The sequence below is a fragment of the Ciconia boyciana genome, chromosome 19, assembly GCF_034638445.1.
Source record: "Ciconia boyciana chromosome 19, ASM3463844v1, whole genome shotgun sequence".
NCBI lineage: Eukaryota > Metazoa > Chordata > Aves > Ciconiiformes > Ciconiidae > Ciconia > Ciconia boyciana.
In genome coordinates this window covers 4,898,933-4,910,962 of record NC_132952.1, presented here as the reverse complement: position 1 = coordinate 4,910,962, position 12,030 = coordinate 4,898,933, and the positions used below count along the sequence as shown (strand labels likewise).

At 45.2% G+C, this 12,030-nt stretch overlaps 1 protein-coding gene across 12 annotated transcripts in view; it reads right to left on the bottom strand.

Annotated features, from left to right (window-relative positions):
- The window catches only part of GPR157 (G protein-coupled receptor 157), a 34,309-nt gene that overhangs the window by 12,524 nt on the left and 9,755 nt on the right, over positions 1-12,030 (bottom strand). For 3 of the 12 annotated variants that reach the window (XR_012045797.1, XM_072883729.1, XM_072883737.1), the window contains exon 1: positions 1,084-1,587. The exons of 5 other annotated variants lie outside the window; for them this stretch is intronic. Coding sequence is in view for 3 of the 7 variants with exons in the window: in XM_072883729.1 (XP_072739830.1) it covers positions 1,084-1,460 (377 nt within the window). In the remaining 4 variants the exon portion in view is untranslated. 4 more of the 12 variants (XR_012045798.1, XR_012045799.1, XR_012045800.1 and 1 more) reach the window with 4 other exon arrangements.

The window sequence follows — 12,030 nt, the reverse complement described above, 5'->3', positions numbered from 1 at the left end:
TTCAACTTCACCGACAATAGCCTGGTGTACCCAGATGCATGAGCAGTCACCTCAGGCTTCTTCGCATGCGGACCTTGCTGCCAAGCAATAATTAGAACAGGTAGGGCAAGAATTGAAGTTCCTCCCTGATTCACACATAGCCTTAATGTCTTTCTCTGGCCCACCTTTACCCAGACTCAGCTCTAATTCAATCATCTCCCAAATGATGCTGTTTGAAAATAAAAGGTGACAAATATTTGACTAAGAAACCAAAGAAAATTCAGTACTTGCCCTGGTATTTTTTTTTTTTTTTTAACCAGATCATTCCTCTTATAATTTATTGCAAAAGCTTGGCAGCATAGAGGACTAAAGGATCACTGTTTTGCTCAGTGTGGAGGTAGCACATGATTCCACCAGCTCAAATTGCATAATGAAAGCTTTTACTAAACGTGGAAAATCAGCTCGCTAAATAGCAGAAACTGAGACATAAAGCTCCACTGTGGTCTGTTTTGTCTTGCTTTCAATCAAACATGCCAAAACAGCCTTCAAAGTGCTTTTCCAGCAGCGTCCTCACTTCTAGACTACGTTCTCCTGCAAGTATTGAATTACAGCAACCTGCCGGGGGGAAAGGGGCAGGATCTACAGACCAGGCTGATACCGGGAAATCGGGGACCCAGGGAAACATCCCAAACACGGGAGTTTTGGCAGCAGCAGACAGGTATTGCAAACACAAGCTTCGTGATATTATTTCTAGGACGACAGAGCAGATTGTGCAGGGAAAGCAGAAGCCAGGATTTTCAGGGTCATCATCTCTTGCCAGAGGTTTTTCTATGTGACCTTAAGCAAGTAATTTTTAACTTTTCCACATCTCCATTTCTTCACTTGGGAGGGGAGGGGGGAAATAAGCAGGGCTGTTTAGTTAAAAGACAGCCAGATCCCGGTTTAAAAGGAACTCGAGAAGGGCACGCTGTCCTTAAGCAAAGCAACCGTCCAAGCGCTTCATCGCAGAGCGGAGCGTGCCGCACGCAGCAGCTCCCGGCCACAGGGTGGGTGCCTGGGGGGTCCACACCTCGTGCTCTCACAGGAACAGCGGACAGCACCCACCTCACGACGTGGAAGCAGCAGAGCAAGCCTGTGCCTGTGGGCGAGCCCCTCACAATGATGATATAGAGGTAAAGGGCAATGGCCATGGTCCAGAAGAAGGAGCTGGTGTTGGAGAAGGTGGACAGGGCACCTTGCAGCACGCAGTCCCATGAGGTCCTGTCGAAGTCCTGTAGCACCCCGTAGAAGTAAGAGAGGGCCGAGAGGAGGTCCGCCAGCGACAGGTAGAGCAGGAGCTGCCGGGGACGGGTCCGCAGCTCCGGCCACAGGGCATGGGTGCAAACCAGGAGGCTGGAGCCCAGGAAGGACAGCACACAGGACACCAGCACGACGACCCGCTCCGAGGCGTACAGCTCTGTGGGGGGCAAAGGCCCGGGCATGCCGGAGACGGAGGCAGGGCACACGGACACGGCAGCGGCCCCGGGAGAGCCGGGCAGCAAAGCAGCAGCGGGAGGCAGAGCAAGGCGGGCGGGGCGGCACGCAGCCGGCCGCGCCCCGGGCCGGAGCGGGACGGGCGGGCTTCGCTGGAGAGCGGCGGGAAGGGACGAGGCAGGGATGAGAAGGGCAGGGGCGGGGGCAGCGGCAGGAGCCGGCGCCGGCCCGGCAGCGCGGGGAGCGGCGAGCGCGGGGTCGCGGGAGCCCGGCCCGCCCCCGCCCGTCATGTGAGCGCCGGCCCGGCCCGGCCCCCCCCGCCAGCGGCCCCGGCCCCCCCCCGAGGGCAATACCGGCAGCGGGCTGGGGCCGGGAACCGCTCACGCCGGGACACCCGGAGGGAACCTGAGCCTCCGCCCCGGCCCCCAAACAGCCTCTGCACGTCAGAAAAACCCGCCGGGCCTGCCTGGTGCAGGGAGACAGGGGAAGCGGCTCGGAAGGAAGCGCTGTTTTCACGGTCGCCTCCTGAAAGCCGAACTTGGTGCCTTTCCTCCCCAAGGAGAGCGCACGGCTCCCCCACCCTTTCCCGAGACACCCACCCCCATATATATCCCCCTATATATACACACGCACACCCCCATATATATATATATATATACACACACACCCCCATCCAGATATATACACACCCACCCATATATATATTTTTTTGTATATATATTTATATATAAAAAGTTCTGTGAAGCACCGATATATACATATTCACAGAACACTCACAGGGCCGCACTTTGAACCATACATGTTCCGATAGCGGGATCGGAGGTGATCAGGCCAGAAGCCTCCCCCAGTTCCTTCACCCTCCCCCGGTGGCACCAATGCTATCTTTACCTCCCACATTCTTTACTCTGAAAGATGCCAACACTGGCTCTTGCAGTACCCTGCAACCTGTGAAGCAGAACACAAGAAGCAGACGCAGCAGAGCATTCACCACCATGTTAAAGAGATTTTACATTGCTCTTGGTAAGAAAGTGCTTTTTCCCCCTTCCCCTTCAAAGAACTTACAAGTTGAAAGCGTGTCCTTGTTTGCTTCTAACTTGCCTGCTACTTCATTGGCTTCCACACAGACAACTCCTACCTTACACCTTTGATGTGGATAGCGATGTGCTCAGCTTCCAAAGGAGATGGTTATTGTTTCAGGTGTCGTGTTCTCTCAAACAGCTTAATCATTTCCTACCTACCTAGCCACGAAGGATCCCTGCTAAACTCACAATTTTTAACAAGGTTTATTCTGACCCGTAAAACCAGGTGGCTCATCCCCCACCCAAGTTTCTCTCAGCACCCTGAAGCCATCTAACACACCCTAGAAAACACATCTGACAAGTATCTTGAAAAACCACAAATTATTCAGTGTTTGCACATTACTTCTGGCCATGGTATCCTTTGTTTTACATTCCCATCTTCAGAATTGAGAAGGGGTTCTCCTCAACAGTTTAAATCACTTTTGACCAGTCTTGTATTTAGAACACACCATTTCACAACTAAGTTTTTCAGGATAACTAGTACTTAATTGAACTCTGTTTTTGCATTATTGCCACTTTACTGCAAAAAACCAATTACACTTTTTAAAAAATGAACCTGCGTCCCCCTCAGATGTATGAGGGCCACTACTGCTTACATGTTTTTTTAAGAGCAGGTTTTCCCATTTTTTCCACTGCAGCAATTTCTCCTTCCACAACTCTGCAGCACAGGTGTACTCAAAACCTGCAGCCAGTTCCACTGCCTCCTTAAGCTTTTGATTATCTTCATCTGGCTTTGACTTCTGAGTTCAAATCCAATTCTCTAACCAATCCTGGAAGTCCTTGGGGATACCTCAGTTTGTCAGGATAAGTCTTCACACCCACTCTGCCAGTTCACACAGGGCTTTTCGCTACCCTTCAGCTATGCCTTGGCTGCCTAGGATTGGGTGCCAGTTCTGGATGAAGTCTTTAGAGCTTTTTATCAGATTGATTTCAGTCAGTTTTGCCACAGCACAAAAGGGGGCCACGTGGGTCCGCATGCAGAGCACCCACAAATGAACCATCTTACAGTTGCCTTTCCTGTGCCATCCAAACACACTGCTTCTGCTCCAGAGACTCACCTCCACGCTGAAGTCACACCAACGCTTTCCAAGAAGTTGCTAGATAAAACTTCAGAGCTTTTTACAATTCTCTTTACTAAGCCTCCAGCTATACGCAGGCTTGGCGTGCTGCTTCCCAGTCACCTTGATGCATCTATCATTCGCTCTGTTAGAGTTACTTATTTTGGAAACAAGATCTTCTTTCTATGAACCTTTTTGACATTTACCACTCAGTTAAACTTCAGTCAAGCAGGCTTTTACATTTAGAAGTTTATTTTGGAGCCTGATGCCCTCTGCATACTCCTTATATGAAAAGGAAGTTGCAGCAACTTGCATTTCCCCTGAACACAATCTGACACTGATAGCTTTAACTCATCATTATTCCAGGCTTTCTTTAGCTACCATCTGACCCAAAAAAACCACAAGACAAAACTTTGTCAAGGCTGTGTTCCCAGTTGCTGCTCTTACACATTCTTGGCTTCTTCCTCGTTCTTTGGTTTCCCTTTCCCCACTTCTACAGCACAAGACACTCACTCACTATCACAAACATCCAGACAAACCACTTTGTCAGATACCCTGGCTTTTAAGTGTTGCTTTTATTTTGGGGTGACAGATGTGGCTCTACAGCACAGCTTAATTAAGTTCTTGCAAGATAGTTGTTTATCTGAACAACTTCCGATGACCTGAAAAACTCCTTTTTTAGAACTGGAAGGAAGGGAATATCTGAATCACAACCACAAGTTAGTGGAAATGCAAATTCTGGTTTTGTCTCAATTCACTGAGAGATGTATCTTTCCCTTAGCAATCAGAAAGAAATAGGACAGGCATAGGATCTTCTGCTGGATCTCTCCCTATTTTCTAAAAATAGGGATATAGTAAATTTACACACAAGTCATCACGAAACAGAAGGGCATGCATGAAGAGTTAGTGCTTCAAAACTGAGTAATAAAAGGCAGATAACTTCTTACCGAAGATTCCCACTACCTTTCATTTTCTTGACATCTGCATGTGCAAGATATCCACCACCCAGCATCTCTGGCATTCCTGTAGTCTTGATACTTCTAACGGCAGGGTAGCGGTGCAGCTGTCTGCCCAGATACACATTCCTACCTTCAGCCCCACGGAATCTGCAGTTGTCCAGAGAATAGAAGTATTTGGAAACTGCCCGAAGATACATGACAATTCAAAGGCAGTGTTGTGTGCAGCTCAGAGGAGAGAGAAGTAAAAATCTAAGCAACTAGCTTGTCATAAAGGAACACAGAAAATGAAAATTCTCCTTTGAGAATTTCACCTTCAGATGCTCTTAAAGCACAGGGAGGTGAAACAATCTGGTATTGGGTGGAAAGACACAGAAAGTCTTTTTTCCTGACTTGAATTAATCTCACCAACTACTAAAAGAGCTTTGACACACAGGCCACACCCCACATCTTATAAAGCATCAGTTGAGCTGTAACTACATAAATTTACCTCCACTAACTGCGAGATAGAATGTACTGATGGAGCCATTTAAAAAAAAAAAAAAAAAAAGGCTTCAGCAAGTTTTTCCTTTGCCTTTGCAGCTGGCTAGAAAGCTGGGCCGAGGCATAGTTCTTGGTTAACTGGGAACCTGGGTTAAAAGCCTTAGGGCTTTTAAGTGATTACTAGGGGCTGAGACCCCCACCGTACCTCTGCCTATCACAGGCACAATGCTTGCTTGCATAGTACCATGTTACTCCCCTGATTTTGTGCCAGACCAGCGAGACAGCTTTTATCAGAGATGAAGACACTTCATGGAAAAAGTACATGAGCAAAAGTTCTCGTCTCGCTCTATCTTACTCCCCCGGTGTGCTCGAAGGCCAATTCTGGGTTCACCAGGGAGAGAGGAGTCCAGACCGCTCCTGAACATTAGGACACTATTTCACATCACAGCTTCAGAGCACACACATGCGAGGAAGAAAAGACTTAGCACCATTTATAGCTGTTTGTTTCCGATAGCTAGCCAAGAGAATCTGAGCTCCCTTTACCACATTCACTTTAAGGCCACAGACATAATTACAACAGAATAATACCCTCTGACTCGGTGCCAGCACAGCCAGCCATCCTCACTCCCACAAGAGGTCACTGCTGTTCCAGGCAGTAATATTTTCACCATTGTCCTGATCTAACAAGAGCTTCTCTGCCATCTCTCTCTCTCTGATGAAGGCAGATGGCTCTAACGCCAGCAGATGTACCTTGGTCACCTTTTGCCATCCCTGCATCGTGCCCACAGCTTAGACAGAAGTAGTTTCAAGCAGGAGCCTGGAAAAAAGTAGAGACCAGTTTCATTGCACCCATTAAAAAAAAAAAAGATGTGTACTGAAATAACAAAAAAAAATTTAAAAAAAAATCAGCCATTAGAGGCTCAGTTAGGGCAAAACCCCTTTCATGTTTTAGTTATTAAATCACTTCATTTTAGTGATTTAGCGAATTAGCACAAATTCAGTTTTTCAAATCATCAAAATTTAGTTTTCAGATGCAGTTCCTCTCAAGGAAGTCAGGACAACTGTTGCTTGTACTCATTAGCCTCTCGGGGCTCAGCCTGGGAGCAATAAGACACCCAACTCCCACCCACCCTCAGAGGAACGCAAAATTTCATGCATCACGCATAACCTTTCACTGACACAGATCTTCCGCATAGCATGGCTATGCCATGCAAGGCATTACGTATATATGAGAACATCTAGCCAAGAGTTAACACGCCTGATTCTCTGGAAACATAAACCTAACTCTGGAATCGTAACACAATTTAAAAAAAGCTAGCCAACAGTTTTACCAGCACCTGAGCTCTCTGCTTCCAGGAGAATGAGAACGAGACCATTTTTCTAAGTCATCATTTGATCCTTAGGTTCACTGCATCAGCTGAAAGGAAGCCAGGGAAGCATGGTTAAGAGAAAGCTTCTGAGAGAGATGAAAATCCTCAGGTTTGTCCTTTTTTGCTTTTTCTAGCATGTGACAAAAAAAAAAAATATCTACATTTCTAGCAGTCCTGGCACAGATTAAGGACCTAATCCTTGACTTTATTAACCCCATCTATTCCATTTTGGATAGACACTAATACAGACAGCTTTTGATATAGCATTAAAGACATGAGGGCTGCTCAAGAAATTCCAAAATTATCACCGACAGCCTTCATAACAATTTCTCAGTAGCTGCCCCCTCCAGACAACAACTTCAAATAGATTTAGAAGAATCAAGCAAAAAAAACCCAAGGAAATAAATTCCCTACATATCTACCAAGAAGGCCAAGCAACAAGGCAGTCAGTTAACTAGGTGCAGACACTATAGCCAACTCATGTTGCTTTTCTTCTCAGAAAAATAGTTTTCAGAGATTTGAAAGGTTTTATTTGGCAAACACTGGGGTCAAGACAGCTCTGTAACAAGTACAACTAGGTACTACCAAGTCAACTAGGAGGAATCCGACATTCACGTGTGAAGAGTCATGCTGGAAGTTTGGCACGGTGGGAGGCCGTTTTACATACCAAGAACAGACTTTCTGGAAGCAGAATTGCAACACACATAGAAGTACATAGAGCCAACACAGTAATTTGGAGCTATAAAGGGTATGCACTGTTTTCCCAGACTCTCCTTGTGTGGCAAACTACAAAGCTAAGTTGCATAGTTTTGTAAGTAGTTAGTTTAAATTCATTCTAGGTCCTCTGGAATTAACAAATGCTATATGAATTCCTATTTTATCTTGATTATGCAAGACCAAATACTGTGACTTTCTCTGCTGCTGCTACTTCTAGATTAATACCCACCATTCTCCTGCTTCCCATCCCTCTGTTGTTCAACAGTAACGTAGAAGTAAGCCCTCCAAGGCGGGCAGGTCTGCTTTCAGTGTCCGAGTACTAACTTCGGCACATTAGTATTACTCCAACCTGGCTCCTTGTGATTCTCAAGAGACTGAAATATGCAGTCCCCTTAGCTTCTTTAACCAGACCAACATGACAGGCAACTGTTAAGAGTAACAAATTTTCAACTGTTGGCAGGCTCAGCATTGGGATAGGAGAACGGCCCTGAGGCGAGCACGACAGTGTAAAAACCTGCTGGATCAAGATGAGCCTGGGATTTACGCAGTCTTTCGTGTTCCATCTCCATCTCACTAGAACCTCAGAGCAGAGCGTGTGTACACAACTGCTGAAGTAGGACACCCCCATCACTTACCATTCGGGATCTGTTTTGCAAGCCCAATGGCTCTTCTTTCATCAAGGAGAGATGCTTAGTCATTTTAAGCAGTTTTCCATTATCATCAAAAACATGCAGTCAGGCTGCAGACAGCGCACAAGAATTCAAGCCAGCAACTCTCAAAAAAGCCACAAGCACTGAGAATTTTTTGCAGGCAGAATGTAATTAGTTACACTGCTGGAATCAAGCCAGCACTATCAGTGAATTAAAGTATGCTCCAAGTGTTGTGATAGTTTTTCATTTCAAATTTAAATTAGGAGATTAATATGGGATATTCCTTCATGCTGTGGCTGCATGGAGAAAATTAAAGGTATTACTATTGTACATTCACAGTGAAACAGAGTATGCCATGAACAAAAATATATTACATGTAAGGCCTGGCCTTAAGGTCACCCAGCTCAGACTCAAGTATGGAACGGTGGCACTTTGGGAAAGGGCACTTGCACAGAATGCAGACACACACTCTTTGTAGTGATCTTCATGGCGATCTTTCAAAGCTATTTTTTTAGCCATTCTCATTACCTATAATAAAAATGTATGGACTGCATTTCTTATATTTAGTAGTAGGAAAATAGACCAAACAATAGTATTTTTGGGGTGTAGCTTTTACTGTAAATTGAATTGGAGGTATACACTGTACTTTGCAACAGAAAGGTCTGCCTACAGCCTGTCGTTTTAACACAGATGAGAGAGGAACATAAAAGCTAAATAATGAGACCCTCAAGTAGGAAAAGTCATGAAGCATGTCAGCTTCCCTGGTTACTGAGCTAGAAGCCTCACTCAAGTTATTGCACACAAGTTATTTGAAACAAATGAAATGCAAAGCAGCAAGGAGACAATTCTGCTAAAGGGAAAGGGTGCAACAGAGCCCGGGAGACTATTCCTTTCATTGACATAAGGACACTCAACATCTACAGTCCAGAATCCAAATATGACCTTGAAAATAGGTTGTAAAACACCATGTCATACTCTCACCCTCGTTCTTTGAGGGCAGACATAAAATACTTGTGTTAAACAATTTACAGATTCTCTCTATGTGTGGTGCTGACTGCTCAGGTCCCAGCAGACCAGCGCACAGCCACTACCATTCATCCAACTAAGGGGTCAGCCACGGTCACATTCCCAACGCAGAACTCCAGAACACCACTGGGTATTCAACAATGCTGTTGGCATCATGCTCCCTTCCCAGGTAGCAAAGAGCACATTTAACAGAACTATTTGAAATTCAGCGCCCACATATTTACAGAAACTAACTGGATGGTTAGTCACTACTAGCCATTCTGGTTTAAGCACTACTGCAAAGTTATGTACAGGAAATGTGAAGAGCAGAACATTATCTTATAACCCAGCATTCAAACTCACTGACTTTATTAACACAGGTGAGGTTGCTCAGCAATTACACGCTAAGGGAGACAGGTCAAGCCCCACATGTTTGTCACCCCAGCCACATTCCAGTCATTGCATCAGTTCCATTCAGCCAACACCCAGCTCAGACCCAAGTATGGAGCGGTGGCACTTTGGGAAAGGGCACTAGAAAGGGCATTTACACAGAATACAAAGAGGCACTCTCTGTAGCGATCTTCGTGGCAATCTTCCAGTGATTTTTTTTTTTTAGCCATTCTCATTACCTATAACAACACACTCTGTTTCTCCCCAAAAAGCCTGGAACTGATGGTCATCTTTGGCTCCATAATGAGGAAAAACCCTGAAAGTAAAAAGCCATAGAAAAGTATTTCTTTTAATCAGGAAGTCTGATGTACTAGCTCAAAACATCTGTCCCATGACAAATATCCTGCAAAGGCAGAGATGAAGTGTCAGAAGATTTGCATCAGAAGGATACTATGCTCCCTTCTGGCCACCCATTATTTTCTGAGTGCAGAACTTTTATATACAGTTCATGAAGTTTCACAGCTCCCTGTAATTGGTGCAATTATGTTCATGTCTGGAAAAAAAAAGGCATACAAAAGTGTGGGCAACCAAAGTCATAGCTAGGTTTTTAAAGAGGGTTGGAGCTCCAGTGTCCCTGGATTATGATACCCAGCTCATGCCAAGTCAGTGAGGGCCATAGAGAAAAGACAAAACCAACGTGGTTTGATCAGAATTAATGCAAGCTCTTATCCTCTGTGTTATTACTGGAAGTTTAAACAAGATTTAGGCAAGGCCTTTCCTTCTTCCGAGGTTGGGGTGCTCTTGCATTTCCTCCCTTAGAACAATCCCATATTGTAATTTGTCCTTTCCATAAATCCTCCTTGCCTCCCTCTTATCCAGACAAGGTAATAAGTAATGTCTCATTGCATAATTAAAATCTAATTAATTCTTCCCCGGAAAGATCAGCTACGTTTTTGGGCACCTGACTCCATGTATTTGCAATGCATAGCTGCTGACCAGCACCCAGGAGAAAGTGACAACAGGCGAGTTGCTCCCATGCTAGGTTCAAAGCCGAGTTAGCTTGTCATTACCAGCCTGAGATTGAGGCTCAGATGAATTCTTCCTAAAAGCAAGCCCTTCTCCCAATATCTAGTGTTGCATTTTTGCAGCGTTACTAACAATAGCTGGTATTTTGCCCTCAGGAAGATGCACGTGGGAAGGGCAAAGAAAGAGCAAAGCAACTTGCAAGATGTTTATCTTCTCTTTTCTTCATCTCATCTCCGATGCAGTGACCACATCACCAAGCATCCTGTGGCATTTCTCACATTAGCCCTCTGCTCCATCAGACACCCCAAGCTCCAGCGCAACACAGTACACCTGGGCAGCATCCCCACCTGGATCCCCATCTACCTCTCAAGCCAGGGAGCTGAGGCAGGCCCAACAATGTGTAGCACTTCTAGGGCAGTATACTTGCTGATTGCTTCCTTTACTATTGTTCACAACAACCAGCTAAGACACTGCCAAAGAAACACTCACAGCTGGCATCACGCAAGGAGGGAAGTTAGGACAGGTTGTTCGAGCTCCTCCTCTCTTCTCATTCACAGAAGGCAAGAGTCTGGGGACAAACAAAGAGTCAACGAAGCAACTGCAGCAGTAGTAAAGAAAACAGCTTTCAGGGGCAAAGAGGCTCAAACCCATAAGTTGACAGTTACCCTGTCCCTTACCCCCCAGTCTTGGTTAAGGCCTCTAAGAATCACAAATATTAACATGATAAACCCAGCTTACTTGTCTGCAATCCATATTTATCTCAATGAGTTCCCAAGTTTCACACACCACCATTCAGTCAGGACAGTGGAAAAATAAAGTGTTTCCGGATGCTTAATAGTTTAAGACACAAAACTGTTTAAACTCTTGATGGGTTCACTTGACTGCACAGCTCTGCTCTTAGGTCACGCATACGATGTTAGACAGAAAGAGAACTCACCGGGAACACAATCATCTGCAAAACAAATGAAAAAGGGACCAATACTGATTTGTACTAAAGCCATTTGACTTTCCTGTTATACATATGGAACAAATGTATGGACCAAAAGCCTGAGATACACAAGATATGGTGTTATCCAGCATTCCTGCAATCCTCAGTTCCTGGAAACACATGAACATGTGAGAAGACAACCTTCAGGGCAAAGCAATTCCTTAACTCTTGCATCATAGCCTCAAAAGCAGGTTATTACTCGAGGGCCTCTTGTGCAACACTTGAGTATAAAGGTAAAACATGCTGCATGACTAGAAGCTCACTGGCTTTCGTCAGCCTCTAATTTCTTTCAGTGATCCACTGGCAACACTACATCTGCATATTCTGAGACATTTAAGCCTTCTATTCCCCCTCCTAATGTGCCAGGTTACAAATTTCAAAACACTCAGGAATTTGATTTCTGTTTGGATAGCAAGACAGAGAGAGCTGAGACTCTCGATTCGTTCTTGCTCTCACCCTGTGTTGCTCAGTGAAACTATATTTCACCTTCCAACAAGCTATCAGAAACCGGCCATGCTGCAAAGAAAGGCATGAGCACCAACTGCAAGGCAAGAATGGGAAACACTTCAAAGGGAAAAGCAGATGTTAAAACCCCAAACTCCTGGCTATCACTGAGTCTTCAGAATGGCCAGCATTTGGGAGCATATGTTTTTTCAGAAGACATACAATAACCCAAGACAAACCTGTTGGGTTTATTGCAAGAGCCACGAGATAAAGTTCAGTGGCTTCTATTGTACAGGATAGCAGTGCAGGTGATGGGAAAAGCTCGTGCCCTTTATGTAATATCAAAGGAGAATGACAAAGGTAAAATGAAGTGCTGTAACTGCACGCCAATCAAACCAGCACAGCAGAGAAC